Source organism: Sturnira hondurensis, unplaced genomic scaffold, assembly GCF_014824575.4.
Source record: "Sturnira hondurensis isolate 20B ecotype Veracruz unplaced genomic scaffold, ASM1482457v3 Scaffold0021143, whole genome shotgun sequence".
Classification (NCBI taxonomy): domain Eukaryota; kingdom Metazoa; phylum Chordata; class Mammalia; order Chiroptera; family Phyllostomidae; genus Sturnira; species Sturnira hondurensis.
The window spans coordinates 8,666,661-8,682,794 of record NW_028093774.1 but is presented as its reverse complement, the minus strand read 5'-3'; the positions used below and the strand labels follow the sequence as shown (position 1 = coordinate 8,682,794).

Genomic DNA, 16,134 nt, shown 5'->3' with positions numbered 1-16,134 from the left:
ATCAACAACAAGTCCAGCAGAAACAACAGTTGGAGGTGGCCTGGAAGTCGCTACTCCCCACGGCCGAGCTGCCCACGCAGTGGAAAGCCTGGTGCCAATCCCCCTCGGGAGCCAGGGCCCAGGGGAGGCTGCCCTGAGACTGTGTGCGCAGACAGCAGGCGCTCCACCCCAGGCCCGAGAAGCCCGGCTGGAGGGGTGCGGGCCTCTGGGAGGCTGTGAGCAAAGGGGCCCTGTGCAGGCTCAGCTGTCCCCTGGGGCCCTGGGACCTGGCTTCCACAGGCTGGAAGACCAAGCACGTCCCTAGCTCCTCCAAGGCTGGCAGGGACACGCTTGGTGGTGGGGGCAGCAGAGGTTCTCCACGGTCAGAAAAACCACTCACTCTTGACTTCCACAGAGCTGAGCTGTGGGGCTTCCTGGGAGCAGCCGAGAGTAGGAGGGTCCTGGACACCTCGACCCCCTCCTGAGGTCCAAGGCTGGATCCCTTCAAATGACCCCGACAGACCCTGATCAGGCCTCTGTGTCAACCTGTCCTCAGATGGGACAAAGAGGGATGAGAGGGACAGTAGTTAGGCCTGACTATCTATCACCAGCCACTGAAAGCAGAAGCACACTCCAGGGTTTCCGGTGAGATGGCCTGGCCGGGAGAACTCAGGCCTGCCCTGTGGCCCGCCACCGGCAGGCCCACCACACAAAGGTGGGTGATTCACTACCTGCCACCGGGAATGCAGTCATTTTGGCGAGTTACCGTCCCCCTCCCTGCTGGGGTCTGGCACCAACCATTTTTCCATTTTAAACAGGAACAGATAGAAATGATAAGATACTTTGTGATGGAGAGAGAATGGGAATTGGTAAGCCTTCGAAAATTTTCCCCACAAATAACAAGAGGGACTTCTGGGGTGGAAGAGGGACTTCCACAGCATGGAATCCAGGCAGGAAGGTGGGTGGGGGCTCCAGGGACAGGACCCTGCTCCACCCGATCGCTCGCCACTCACGCCCATGGCACTGCGTTTTAGTGGGGGAAAAGGAAAACAGGCCGTTTGCTTAGAAACGTGGACTTTCACTCCTGGGCTTTTGTCACAAACTTTCTTCCCAGGCCTGCTGCCCTCCCACGCTGTCCGCCGCCACCTTGTCCCAGGGCTAGGGCAGCTGCCACTGGGAACCCTGTGGCCACTTCGGAAATGGAACAGAGGTGGAGCCTGGCACTTTCTTCTCCTATACAGTTGAGCCACTTGCAACATGGAGCAAATCACGTCAAGATCAGAGCCATTTCCCCACACGTGCCCACCAGCGCTGAGGAAAAGAGCGCAGGGATGTGCCTCTCCTCTGAGCAGAGGCGCTGGGGCTGAGCGGGTGTGTGTGCCCGCCGCCTGCCGTTCAATGGGCCGCCGCTAAAAAGGAGCAGGGAGCCTGCTGCAGGCCAGGTGCCCGTGCAGGAAGCCCCGAAATGGATCCCTGAGGGGCTGCAGCAGCCACTTGGAGGGAGATGGAGGAAACTGGAAGAGTAAGTCAGAGCCACTAGGAATACTGCTCCTGAGGTCAGGCTCATGTGACTCTCACACAGTGTGGACTTAGGAAGAGGGACGCAGCACCCATCACCGGGGTCCACAGAGGGTGGCAGCCAGTAGTGCCCTGTGTGGGGGCCCTGCCTGCCCCAGGAGCTGAGGACATTGGGTCTCAGCCTTCCTGCGACCCACCTGGGCACCCCCCTGCTCTCCGATTGGAATGCTTTGCTGAGAAGTGAGCCTTTTCCTTCTCCCAAAGAATGGGGAAGGGCACGGCCACGGGGTAGACCCAATGTCCACCCCGCACGGCCTCTGGGGAGCCTCACGCTGCACAGGTGACTCTCACAGCCACCTGCCATGGGAGAGTGAAAGGCACAGCACTGGTGGCTGCCAGGTTGAGCCCATGTGCTGGGTAGGGGCTCAGAGCGGCCCTCCACCCACACAACAGCCCCGTGGTAGCGGGCCGCCGTCACACCATTGACAATGGAGGGCAGAGCTAGAGTTTAAACGTGACACACCCTCTGTGCCACCTGCCCGGGCAACTCGGAGTCTCGTTCTTTCACCCCAGGGCCTCCGCTCAGCTCTTCTGTGTCCCCCTAGAGTGGCAAGGTGAGCTCCAATGTACCCGTGCCATGAGCACCCTCCACCCCAGAAGTCCCGAGTCAGGGACACTGTGTTCTTCTCTAAGTCCCCTGCCCCCCGGCCTTCCCTCGTTAAATCATGTGCATCTGTGAGTCCACTGGTGTGCTGGCAAACTGACTTTCTGAAAAAAATAAAAAAGCCCCGATGTGTAGTGCTCGCCAGTTTCCATGGTGTAAATACTGCACCATGGCTGATTCCAAGCTGCCCATGGTGTCACCATAGACGGATCTGGGGACTGATGAGCAGAGAGGCTTTTGGACCTGGCCAGCACTGCCTGTACCTGTCTTAGCGGCAGGAGGCATCAGCCCAGTGGAGCCCACAGGTCATGCTGGTGGTGCTGGTGACAAAGGACGCCCGGCCTGGGGGCCAAAGCACACTGCTGTCTTGGTGGCTGAGGGGAGTCCACACAACAACACTGTTTTCAGGGTTGAGGACAGAGAACCAGAGGAAAGAGATGTGCCTTATTTTGTCACCCAGCAACTCAACTTGGGGACACGTAAAGTACCACTGAAATACCCTCAGGACACCTCCGACATTGGGACAATGGCAATGGGGGCTTGGTCTTCCCCCATTCAGTCTCCAAAAGATCACTCAGTGAGCCTGGTTTCCCCACAGCCAATTTTAAACTGGTAAACTGCTCCGTGTCCCTTGTCCTACTCGCGGGCAGGTGTAGGTGTCTTGGGGTGGCTGAAGGGGACTGCTGCCAGCAGGAAAGATAAGATTGTGGCCAGCTTTCCCTAATCTTTCCCAAGGCAGAAACAGGTTTGTCACCTTGGGGTAAGATGCTAGGCAGCAGGTAAAGAACTTAACAGCTTGTGGGAGTTCTAATTAGAGAGCCAATTATAACTCAATTGACCTGCCTGGCTTGGAAGGGCCTGGAAAAACCGCATGTTGTCTTCGGAAGAAGCCGATTCTGCTTCTCGCTTGTCCTGGGAGGTCCCCACAGGGAGCGTCGGTTCCAGCCCCGAGCATCTGTCTGGATGCCCTGCCCTCTGCAGAGGCTGGGAGAAGCCACGGGGGACGCGCTGCCTGCAGCGGGAGGCTGTTGCCCCACACGCAGGACGGACGCTTCCCTCCGGTCTTTATGGAGAGAGACACAGGCAGCATCAGGCCCTGCGGGCGGCCCTGGGGGAGCGGTCCGTTGTTTCTGCTTCACTTGAAAGGACACCAGCCAGCCTTTCAGTTCCGGATTCAATCAAGACTGACCTCTTGGCAAGGCCAGACCCCCAGGGGTGTGCGTGCCCCTGCAAGGTTCCCAGGCCCAACCCCTGCTCCAGTGGGGCCAGCCGTGGAAACTGCGTGCAAACTGCCAGTACCTATGTATCCTCGTCAGTAAATTTCTCTCCTCTCCGCAGATGTCGGCGCTCCTTGGGTTCCGCCCAGGCCCTCTCTCTCTTCCTCTCTGTGGGTCACACCCCATGTGGTCTCAAGGCCTCCCACACCTTCAGCTACCACCTGCAGGCCGCTGCCCCCCAACCATGGCTCCAGCCCCAGACGCGGCCCAACCTCCGGACCCCGAGCCACATGCCCAGGGCAGCTCTTCCTTAAAGGGACCCAGACCCGCATCCTCCTCCCCACGTCTGGTCATTGCTGGTGAAGACACCTCACCCTTCCGGGCACCAGAAGCAGTGTCTGAGAGTCAGCCTGGGACCTTCCAATGCCCCGCGGAGCCCCCAGTCCCGAGTCTGCCTGCTCAGCGGCCCCTGCCCTGGACTGTGTGCTGTTAGCTGCGTCGTGGCGTTGCTCAGCTTCCACCTTGCGCACCCCTCACTGTGGAGAATAATCTCTCCAAAACGTAAACCTAATCATGTGACTGTTTATCTCCAACACTATTGTGCAAAATTTCAAACCTGAAGAGAAGCGGAAAGGCTAATACGATCAACATCACCTGTGTTCAATAACCGCTAACGTTTTTCGTACTTGCTGTGTCTATTTGCAGGGCAGGGGTTGGTGTTTTAAAGTAAATTATAGGCATTGTAAAATTTCACCCCCCAATACTTCGGCAGGAATCTCTAAAAAAAACCAAACAAACAGGGACATTTTCTTCTCTAACCACCCAACTATATCACACCCACCAAAGCAGTGGCGCCTCCGGACCACCTACTACCCGGCCCACGTCCCGACTCCCAACAGACGGTGTTCAAAGGCCACCTGTGCTCCACCTGGGGAAGGGGCCGCATCTCCACCCAGCTGCCGAGCCTGGCCCCCAGGTCGCGCGTTCTGCGGGGCCTTTTCCGTCTCCCACCCCCGAGGGCAGATTGCCTGCCCAGCACATCTGCCTGTGAGTCCCCGTGACTTCCCTCGTAGGGACTCACACATGCGTACTCTCAGGACTCGGGGGGGTGGGGGGGGGGCAGCGTGCTCGTGCTCTCAGGACCCAGCCCAGCACCCGGCGCAGAGCTGGGCTCCACGCCTCTCGCACACGTCACCTCACGGGGTCCGCACCCCACCGGCGAAGAGGCCGCGTGCCGGGGAGTCGGCTTCCGGGCACAGAGCTCTGGGGCTCTCACGGGGCCTTCCTGAAGCTCCCGGAGATGTGGCACCTCTGGGACACTGGGGCCCAGGCTGGACAGCCAGTTGGGGTGCTCAGACTGTGGTCGGTTCTCTCCCTCGGAGGCCCGGGGAAGCACCAGAGGGGCAAGGCTTTCACTCAATGTCCCCGGGTGGCCCTCTGCACACCTGCACCTTCCTCTTTAGGGAGCAGCACCCATGTTCTTGCCAAGCCTCCCCAGACATGCCTGGGGGTTTCTGAGGACAGGGCCCCAGAGCAGGCTCCGGTGGCTCTGTGCAGGGGGGAAGGGCTGGCCTTGGCTCCAAGTCACGACTTCCCTGGAACCTGAGGGTTTGAGACTTGGTGATTCCAGGTACATTTGTCATTGCAACATTTGTCATTCCTTCCTCCTAAGCAAGCCTTCACCCCACCCCCTTGGTAACAGGGGGGTGCCACAGGCCACCCTGGAAACTGCTGCACCCAACTGGGCTCAGAATCAGGGCTGAAGCGGGCAATCCAGGAATATCTGGGGCTCGGGCAGCTGTGAGAAGGGACGCTACACGGCAGGGAGGGAGAGACACTTCCAGACAAGGTCAGAGGCCAGAGGAGAGACCAAGACTCTACTCCAGCTGGGAGCGAAACACAGAGGAGACAAGCTCAGTAAGTGCTGCTGGACCTCAAGACACAGAGTGGGAGCCCTCCAATCCCTTCAATCCCCAAGGACAGTGGGAATGCCCACTGCTCCCCTCCAGGGCCTGGGTGGAGCTCTCTGGAACCAGGTCCGTTGTGGAGCCAGAGAGCTGATCAGTGGACACTTGGAGCAGATGACCTGACCCCAGCCAGGAGCAGTGACTGTGGCAAGGCAGGAAGGCAGCGGAAGCGAAATGTCAAATCAGGTGCACTGGAATGATAGGGCAGAATTTCTAAGAATAAATGGTTTGCATAGAGTATGTCAGATTTCAAATAATTCTAGAGCATAATTACTAATGAGACACTGAACTGCACTGCCTGTAATTAGTCATCTGAGACTCAGAAACAGAAAACAGAAATCAACACAGCACTAATTTCTCCCCCAAGCTGCAGCACAGGAACACCTAGTGATGTGGCCTGCACTTCGCTGCCTGTGCGGGGCCGTGTTGCTTCTGAGTCTGGGATTTCAGTCCTCGGGGAAGCAGGGGGGGCCTGTTGCCACAGCGCCCGGGCCAGGCGGGGCTGGGGCAACACTGCGGGGGCGGGAAGAATGTAAAACCCAAGCAGAAAGTGTCTGCAGAGACTGTCCGTGCGTCAAATAATGACACTGTTTGGGGAAGGGGTGTTGCTTCGGGGGAGGGATTGGCACGAACCCGGCCGTGGACTTTGGGGGGGTCATGTGCACGCACAGCGGCCTCTCCCCAGTCCCAGCGATGCTCCTTTTGCTCTCGGGCAGACACACATGCCCAACAACCAGAGGGTGTCGCAAGGTAAAAACACACAGTTCTGAAAGGGTAGGAGGGCAGAGCTCGCCTCCTAGAAAACCTCTTGTTTACCTGGTTCTTCCCCCAGTGATTCCCAATACCTCCTCGTGCTCAGATGACCTCTCCCCTGGGGTCAACCTCTGACCCAGCTTCGGAGGGCTCAGTCCTGGCTTGTTCTTGCTCCTGTTGTCCTCTCCACCCCAAAGAGACTGCAGGAACTATGGAAACCTGGTTAGAGCTATGTGGCTCCCTCCCCCTCCCCAGGGGAGTGCCCCCCCCTCAATCTGGCTGTGAAAGCACAGACATCTTGGTGCTGTGGGAACCAGGGAAGCTGCTGTCCTCTGGGTTCGGGGCTGGAGAAGAGGCTCCCTGAGTTGGGACCAAGATCGGAAGACCACCTGCCAAGCACACCTGGAGTCCTTATTGGCAGCCCCACATGTCCTTTCTGAGACCTGGCCTGCAATACACCGGGACCCCACTGCCCTGGAAGGTTCTCTGAAGTTCTGCCTGGCCTCCCGGGAAACCGCATGGCTGCCTCCTCGAGCCAGGCCCGACACAACCTCCTGCACTCACGGCCAGAAGGGACGGTGCCAAGGCCAAGACACAAAGAAACAGTTAACCTGGCTGTTCAAAACCTGCACATCCCACTGACGCCTGCTCAGAATCTCTTCCAGGGAGACAACGCCCAGTGCTTGGGGGATTCGTTGGTGAAAAAGGAGTAAAGACAGCCGTCAAGGTCGAGTTCCCTTATAGCCATTGTTCTCCATCTCTCCCTCCCCTGTCCTGCTTTGCCCACAGACCACTGCACTGTCTCAGGCGTGGCGCCTTCCCTCCACCCACGGAGCAGGCAGACAGACCGTGAGCAGGACGGCTCCACGCTGGTGTGACAAGTGTTCCAGCAGAGGGAGGGAGACACCTGGGCTGGGCTCCAGGGCAGGCCCTGCCCTTCCTGCCACCCAGGTTGGGGGCCCAGCCCGGGTCCTGCCTCAGCAGCCCCGGTCCGGCTGGTCGGCCTCCCCTCTGAGCCCAGGATGCTCTGGGTGTCCGCCGGACAAGTCATGCTGGGGCCTCCGCCGGTTCTTTCCACCTCCGCAGCCTGGGCCCTGGGCCCCACGGAAACAGTCAGGAAGCCACACTGACACGTAAAAGTACTACGTTTTTGCCCAACCACATGCCACGGATGACACATTCTTATTTCGGCTCCTCTAATTGCTCAAATTTGGTCATGTTCGATCAGAAGAAAAGCCACAGTCACAGCGGGCTCATTTATAAAGGAGATGTCTCGCTCATTGTCCAAAAGTTACAGATGGGCTTCTGCCACAGGTGTGACCTAAATGACAGGGGGTGACAGCACGGTTCAGCAGGACTGGGAGGACGGCAGGGGTATCCACAGCGGGGGTTTGCAGAGGGCCCTGCAGCCTGTACTCACTCGTTTACCCTGAGCAACAGCACCACAGGGAGGGCGCGGTCATTACCCCCCGTTTCCCAGCTGAGCAAGGGGTAGGTCCGGTCCTCATCTCCAGCCACACGGTCGGTGAGCTGCAAAGCTGACACTTGCCCCTGGGCAGGCCGGCTCCGGGGCCTCGCCCTTAACCTCTGTGCTGCCTGTCTTGTCACTCGAGCTGAGACTCCTCAAGGACTCTACTGACACCCAGCCTCAGTGTCTTCCCGTCCCTCTGGTGCTGCTCTTAGCTTGCCAGGGGACCTGGGACAAGTCACCAAGGGCAGTTTTCCGTCAGTAAAAAAGAAATTCTCCACTGTACCTCAAACCATGAAACCAAACACATCAGAGATTTCAGATTTCTTTGTAGAGGTCAAAATTATGTTTTCGTGCCAAGAATGAATAATTCTTACAAGGGCCTCAAGCTATCAAAAGAGCTAAGGCGCCATTAAAAGGAGAGAGAGGGGTGCGACGAAGAAGAAAGGCCCAGGCGTGCAGCGAACGCACTGCTGAGCCAGAGGCACCGCGGGTCCGAGTCCGCACCACAGCACAGGCGGCAGAGAAACCAGGGCCTGTCCACGCGCCAAGGAGCGCCATTGGCCAGCGCGCCGTTGTGCAAGAAGGGTGGGTGTCTAAACAGTTCACAAGTCTTTCTTTAAAGAAAAGAGCTGTTCTTAATTTTAAAAGCATTTTTGCATCCTGAAAGAAAATAGAATACAATTACTAGATGAAAGAGCCTTCTCAGTAGACTATGGTCAAGTTGCGTTTCCTGCCAATCATTGTTTCCATGCTCCCAGAGAAAACTGATACTTTGGATGAAAGAGATCCACTTCTAAAGATCAGCGTTTGAAAGGGGAAGGGGATCTCCATTCCGTTTCATTAGCTTAATTGTACCTGGGTCTCATCCAGAGTTGCGAGGGGATCACAGGCCCCCCTTCCAGACTGCTTTTTCCAAGGGAAAGCTGTATAACCCTGCCATGCCTGTGCCCTGGGCTGCCTGCGGCCCCAGCTTCCCCTAACTGGACTGAGGGATAAATCAGACAGACACACAGACACTAGTCTCAGGCTGCATCCAACAAAGGCACAAATTGGAAAACATGCTCTTAACTAATAAAATGAGACACAAGCAATGTCGCCCAAATCTCATTAAAAAGATGGACACTTTCAAAAAATGGGAGACAGAAAAACACTGAAGTTCTGTCGTCTGCAGGGCAAGCAGCCTTGGGCAAGCCAGGCCCACCTCCCCCTCAGCTCGACAACCCCCTGCTGGGCCTCTGGCCTGCCAGGCACAGCGGGGGGGAGCCTTGTCTTGCAGCAAACGGAGGGAGTCTGAAGCTGTCGGAAGGGAGTGCAGCCTTCTCAGGGCAATGCCGTTAGTGACACTGCTTGTTGTGATGAGTCAACAGGGCCCAACATCGGGGTCAAATGTTAGGGGTGATGGAACCACCTAAAATGCAGCAACAATCCCTAGGACACGTTCCCAACGCCCCCTCCCCCCAGGTGGTGGGCAGCTCGTTAATGAAACGCACTTTTCAAGCGGCTTCCGCATTCTCTCTGGCAGCCTTTGCTGCCCATGCACGCCCTTGGAGCAGAGCCACAGCACCAGTCCCAAAGTGTTCACGCTGGACGTCAGCCTTCTGATGTTTCGGAAAACACGAGATCGGGGAGAAAGGCCTCGAGGACGCCTGCATGCCAGGCTGGAGCGGCGTGGGCTGGAGCCAGGGGCTCTCCTGTCTTGCCGCCCACCAACAGAGGACAAACCAGCAGGTTTGGACCCATCATGCTCCGCACAGAAAGCTCCCTCTGTGATCCGATTGGCCCCTAGGGCAACCTCAACACTGAGCAGCCTCGCTGCGGTCTCCCTTCTGCAGCCCCCAACCCCCCTCCCCGAGCTGGGGCAGGCAGGCCTCAGCCACACGCCTCGGGCAGGCTGCCTGGGCCTAACCCATCACCTCCAATGTCCCTCAACCTGACCATCGTCCCCTTTCTTCAGGGAGCTCCACCAACAGGGTGGGACTCGCCACCTCCCCAGTCTTCGAGTCACCCACCCGTGCATGACATGGCTGTCTTCCCTTTCCTGGCCCCCACCTTGCCTCGGGAACTCGTCATTCAAGGGGCGGTGGCCCCTCGTGCGTTCAATCTCTCACATCTCCCACATGGGCCCCGGGACACCCTGGTGTCTGTGTAAGCTGCACCAGGTTCGCCTTAGCTGAAGGCCGCCCCTCAGGTTCACACATCCGCTCAACTCCTTCCCCACTAGGGGGGCTGGTCAGCCAGGGTGGGGGTCTGCCGCCCCCTCCCACACTTTTCTGCGCTCGTCCCCTTCACAGCTGCTTCAGGCATGTCTGCCTCTCTCTCTCCACAAGCTGTCCACGCCACCAAACCCCGATGACCCCACCATCTGCTTCTGTTTCACACCTTTCTCCACCTGTCAGCCGGGAGTCTGCAGCATCGCGCTCATAGGCCACAGGAGAGATTTATTTCTCAGCAATGCTTTTCCCTTCCAGCCTTATGGACCCCCCTCCACAGTCGTCCCTCCGCTCCCCTTGCACCTCACATGCCACCCTGAAGGCCTGGGCTGACTTTATCAGAGTACAGGCAGATGTCCCTGTGTGCAGAGGCTGTGCCTGTCCTGGTAACTCTGTCCTCAGCTACCCTGAGTCTCCGAGTCTGTCCTTGGCCAGGGCAGCGTCACCCAGGGATGCTGCGCTCTCTGCCTCGTGTCCCCAGGGAGCTCCCTGCCCCCCGCCATGTCCCTCCCCTCCCCCACTCCAGGTCACAGAAAAACTGGTGGGGAAAATGCTGCCCTTGGCCTCATTCATCCATTCTGGATACTGGGAGCTAAAGGCTTTTCAACATAACACACAGCTACATGCAAATGTATACGCTTGTTCACTAATGATATGAAAATACTCCTGCAGATTTTCTGGAAAAAGTCTCCTCGGTTGATGAGTTTCCCCAGTCAACACTGCTTTCTATTCCTCATCCCTTCGGCTCCCCGGGCCCTGCACCTGCCCACACTCAGCTCGCCGCCTCTCTCGTCTTGTGCTAACTCATTATTAACATTAATCACGTTATTTCTCTCCTCCCTTCTCTCTGTATGTGGACTTAAACACATATGTGAAGGCTGAAACGGCTGGAAACTTATCAGTTTCCATCGGGGTTTAATTCACATTTGTCGAGTCCGACACCCTATTAGCCTCGATGACTCCATCTGTCTGCGAATCATTCCCGCTTTTAAACGACATCAGCGGATCTGCATTCCTGCCTCAGTTGTACCTCTCAAGCTGAGCCGGGCAAGCCGGCACATGGTGCCTCTTACAGCCCCGGATGTGAGCGAGTGATTGTTCTTTACGGAACAAGCCCGAGCTTCTGTCCGATCACACTCGCTGCTGTCACCGGGAGCCGCCGGGTCTCCACCTGTGCAGATGTGGGGCTTCCTTCCTTCTGGACCACCCGTCCAGCCACCCCCGCTGCTCCCCTCCTCCCCTGTGGGCACCTGTGACCACGCAGACACACTTCCTTCCCCCGAGTTTTTCTGTGAACCACAGCAGGTTCCTGCGGTTCCTTCCCCTGGGACCTCCTTGGTTGGTTCTTTGGTGGCATCCAGAGCTCACATTCTTCAAACCCCTTCCAGCCTTGACCTTCTGAGTCTCGCCCTGACCCGGCGGGGGAAGGCATCCCGGCCCACCTGTCACTGGCACTCCCTTCTCCCTGAGAGCCGGGCAAGTGTCAACAGTACCTCTGTGCCATGGAGGCCTAGGGCCCTGGCTCTTCCCGAGGCCTGGGTCTGGTAACAGAGGCAGCTTCTGACCTCACTGCGGGGCCCCTTTCTCGCGCTCAGGGGCTGACCAAAGAGTCTGGTGTCCACCACGGCCAGGCAGGGTCTTCTGCGACTCAGTAAGTGACTTTCAGTTTCCATGCTTACTTTGTGCCTGGCGTTCTCATTTTCCCCATTTATGCAGCTGAGGAAACTGAGGCATGGAGACAGTGAGTGACTTCCTAAGGTCGCAAAGCTAGTGAGCAATGGAACTGGGATTCCAGCCCAGGCCAGGGTGGCCTGGAGCCTGTCCCCCCCAGGCTACCTTCCTCCCTTCCTCCGTCCGAAGCTAGAGAAACCCAGCTCTCCCGAGAGGCCCCGGGTCGGGAGCAAGAGCGAGGGCTGGAGTTCCGGGGCTGTCCCTCCACAGGGCAGGCTGGGAGTCCACAGTCCAGCTCCTGCTGCTCCAGAGGTCACCAGGAAGGAGCCCTCCAAGCTGCCCTGTGGGAGTCACCCCAATCCCAGCCCCCAGGGCGGTTTCGGACTTCAGGAACCTGAACTCCTCAGAACGCGCGCGCTTGCTGGTCTCCGCCTGCCTCCGGTCTGGAGAGTTCTGAATATAGCAGGATGCACTGAGAAAAGTGTTAAGAGTTTATCATTTTTACTCTTTTCTCCGGGTGAGACCTCCAAAGCAGCTCCTGTCTCTGAGCCCAGAGAAGGCCCTCCCTCCCCAGCCCTCCTGCGCTGGGCCCGCTGCGGGCGGCTCCTTTCTCACAGGAGGGCGCCTGGCATTTGTCAGGGGGCTCGGGTGTCCCGACGAGCTCCCAAGGTGAAACAGAAAACTCCTGGTGCGATTTTCCTACGCGATCTTGTCTCGTGTGTTCCCCTTGGGCATGGAGCAGAAACACCTCCCTGAATAATTCATGGGCCCCGGGGTGGACATATGCTGCCTCTTTTTCATCTAAATGCTGGGGACACAGCAATGACGGCGCCTTTTCTGCGAGGCTCTGGAAAGAGCACTGGGGTCCCAGAAGCTCCTCCAAATGCCTCTTGCAATAGTGAGACACAAATTAAAATATTTCTGATCAAACCAACTTGGAGCTTTGGGGAATGTGTAAAATTATACAGCTGTCTTGAGCTACAGGATGCTCATGAAGGGAAGCTGAAAAAATTAAGTAGCTGTAATTATTACAAAATCTGCTTTATTTTTAAAACTGAAAATGGTTGTCGTCAGTGTTCTACCAAATGAACACCTACTAGGTGCCAGGAACTCTGCTAGACTTGTAATGTGGATCATCTCCTGTTCTCACCAGTGAATGGGGTAAGTCACGGCCCAATTCCCAGAGCCACTGAGGCTCCTGGAGGTCAAGCACCGAGTCCCAGGTGTCCCAGGAGCGGGGACTGGGGCTGCGTTGGACCCAGATCTGACCCGGAAGCACATGCCCTTCCCATGGTGCCCGGGGCTCGGGGCCTGGGCATTCTCCCGCCGAGAACCAGTAGCTGCTGCTCAGCCCCCTCTACATGTCACAATGTCACTGTGAGAAACGGCAAGAGAACGAAGGCTTTGAGACCCTCCAGGCAACATTTTACGTATCAGTTACAGAACCATAACCTCTTAACGCCTGACAGAACCTCAGCCGATCTAGTCGAATGTTTTCATTTCACAGAAAGGAAACCGGGCCCAGAACTCACGGACTTTTCCCAACATTAAAAGAGTGAGCCATTGACGCCACTGGGCCAGACGCAACTCTGTCCCCTGGACTCCTTGTCTAGTGCTCCCTCTTCAGAATTACACACCACTGATGACGGACCCTGGGCTCCCATGGGCGGCAACACAGAGGGCAGCTCTGCTTCATTACAAGGCTTTCCTTTCCTGTGGTTCATTAAATCACAGATGTCCCACCGCTCAGAATGAAACAAGGACTCAGAGCCTCAGCCTGGCACACAGACCCTGAGAAAGCAGGCGGCTTCCCACCAGCTCCAAGGGCCTGGTTAACGTCTGCCTGCCTTTCAATTCCAACTCTCGCAGGAAGAGCAGACCGATGGCCCTGTAGCAGCCACGGTCGGTGTGTGTTCTTAACAGGACAGACCCCCCAGAGCGGTCAGTCTGCCGCCCCCATGGAAACGGAGGTAATCACGTAGGTAGTCCTAGGCAAGGGATGGGGCGGAGCAGCGGGGCAGCCCCAGGCTCCTGGCCTGGCCGTCCAGGGAGCAATGTGTGTGCAGCTCTGCAGAGCCAGCCTTCCACTCCCACACTGTGGACACTGCAGACTTGCCTGTGTCCTTCTGGTGGGACATGTCCAACCTGTCCCCACCTCCAGACAGGATGACAGGGTGCCCTACTAGCCAATGGCCTCAGAGACAAGCTGGAGTCTCCAGCTCCCTCAGGTAAAAGAGCCCCCAGTCTGTAAAAGGCTCTGACTTTTGTACTAAAGTCTCCCCGGGGGGTGGACCCCCCCACAAGGTGGCTGCTAAAAGCAGTGCAGAGACCGAGACGAGAAAGACGGTGCCCAGAGCCACAGGGAGGCTTGGACTGGTGGCCGGGGACCACTGCCTTGACCTTGCCCCCGCCGCACAGGGCTGCCGGGCAGAGCCGCTCAGGCTGGGCCCTGCCAGCTCCTTGGGGCTCCATTTATGTCGACCACAGCAGGAGCGGTGCCCGCTGGCTAGGTGCACTGGCCTTAGGAACCAGAATAGGGTTTAAGGGTCATGAGCTACTTGCTGCTTCCAGGGGGAGCCCCTGCCAAGAGTGGGGGTCCCACCACTCTCAGACTCACCAGTCGCTGCATGCTCTTCACGTGGGTGGGGCTGATGGACAAGGCTTCTTCGTACCACCGCCGGGCTTCATCGACATTGCCTCGCAGCTCGGCAACCTGGCCCCTCATGTACAGGACATTGTGGGACATGGGGAAGAGGTTGGCAGCTTCCTGGGTGCAGGCCGTGGCTTCCGCAGGCTTCCCGATGCCAATGTAGACCTCCGCTGTGGGGGAGGAGGCAGAGGCAGGTGATTCCGGCGCCACGGACCCTCGGAGGGAGGCCCTGTGAGTGACTGCGACTCTGGCTGGGGACGTTTACATGCCCCCACCCCCACCCGAGTCTGGCAGGGGCCCATCAGGAATATACTGGGTCCAGAGCCGGCCAATCTCCCTCTTGAGTGGGAACGGCTGCAGGCTGACAGTCCTTCATGCCCACAGTTGCACATGGACTCGTCTCTCACACAGTGAGGCCCTGAAGGGGACACATGTTACCACCAAGAGGGGAGTGAGGCCTGTGTGGGTTCCCCACCCTCCCCGCCCCCGACCAGGACACCCATCCTTGGGGCCCACCTAGAACACCTGGTGCCTGGGACACCTGCCCTGGGCTCTGACAGCCACCGGAAAAGGCCAGAGTGAGCTCACGGAGAAGCCAACTGGAGGCACACAGCTCCTCCGAGGGCAACGGCCCTGCCCTCCGGCCTGTTCTCCTGACACCAGAGGTGTGGCAAGGGCAGCCGGCTGGGACTCACATGTCTATGGGCATGAACCTGAACGGTGACCCTGCCTGCCAGCCAGGCAGCTGCTGCGCCCTGGAGACTGTTGACTGTATCCCGTCAACAAAGCCTGGGGAAAACCGAGCTGTCGCTTTCAAGACTGTAGGAAAATGGCCTGTCCTCCAATCTCAGGCCTCAACTTGCCCTGCTTCACACGGAGGGTCCTCAATTGCCCTGCAGCCCAGGCCTCCCTGGAAGAGCCCATCGCGCATGTCCAAACGCCGCCCATCTGTGTCTCAGGGACATGCAGGCACCTCTCCTCCATCACCGTCCCAGGGCCTGGCTGTCGGGCTACCCTCCCCACCTCAGCTGTGTCTGTGCAGACCACTGCCCTGGGCCCTGCTCAGGCGGCCGCTGTGCCTGAGACCTCTGACCCCTTCTACCTCCAGGCCAGCCCCTTCCTCACCCATCTGGGCCTTGACTGCTGGCCTCCACCCCTGGTAATTACTTACACACACATTAATGCATTGTGCAGAATACAACACACACGAAAACAGAGCTAGAACAACGACAACACAATAAAAACAGAAAAGTTTCACCATTTTCCTTGCGTACCCAATGAAGTGTGTCCTGGAGGCAAGGGCTCCTTGAGCCCCTGGCCTCCGCCCTCTGCCCCTCACAGCTGCTGCAAGACCGGCCCCCGAGGCAGAGCTCTGAGGGGTTGCCCCTGGCAGACGAGCACGCCTTCCTTCAGGTTCTTCCCGTTGCTCCCCACCTGCCCTGCTTACTTCCCCTCCCTGTGCCAACGGACAGGTTTACCTTGTCTCATTACTGTTCCTCTAGGTCATAAGCCGTCCATCCCACGTGCTGTTCGCTGCCGTGTCCCCAGTGGTCACAGCCGTGCAAGGTGCACAGCAGGACTCGGGAAGCGGTGAAGGAAGGAACGAATGACAGCAGTGATAACAGTGACTGGATTTCAGGAAACGGGGGCTTTGCGCAAGGGGGGCTCTCATTTCTCCTCCTATCTGCACAGCGGTCCTACGGGCACTGTTATTTTGCCCCATTGTACACGTGTGGAGACTGAGGCACAGAGAAGCAGAGGAACTTGCCCGCAGTCCTGGGGCAGGCTGGGGCGGAGCCTGGCTTGAGCCTGGCCTAGAGTGTGCGCTCTTGACCTCTACAGAGAACAGTGCTGGCCCAGCACCAAAATAACACCCAGACCCCTTGGCCAAGCATGCTGAGCCCTCAGGGACCGCCTCCCCCGCCCTCACGGAGGGGGGTTCCTTCTGTCCCGGCACCCTGAGCTCTCCTGTGGAGAGCACTGCTGTGCCCACGCATGCTTTGGTCTGTTCTCCTGTGATGCCCCCCACCGCCC

The 16,134-nt window shown here is 58.1% G+C and overlaps 1 protein-coding gene across 6 annotated transcripts in view; it reads right to left on the bottom strand.

Moving 5' to 3' along the window:
* TTC7B (tetratricopeptide repeat domain 7B) overlaps positions 1 to 16,134 on the bottom strand; it is a 209,687-nt gene that overhangs the window by 13,795 nt on the left and 179,758 nt on the right. For all 6 annotated transcript variants that reach the window (XM_037031805.1, XM_037031806.1, XM_037031807.1 and 3 more), the window contains one exon: positions 14,068 to 14,270. In XM_037031805.1, coding sequence (XP_036887700.1) covers positions 14,068 to 14,270 — 203 coding nt within the window. The remainder of the gene's footprint in view (positions 1 to 14,067; positions 14,271 to 16,134) is intronic.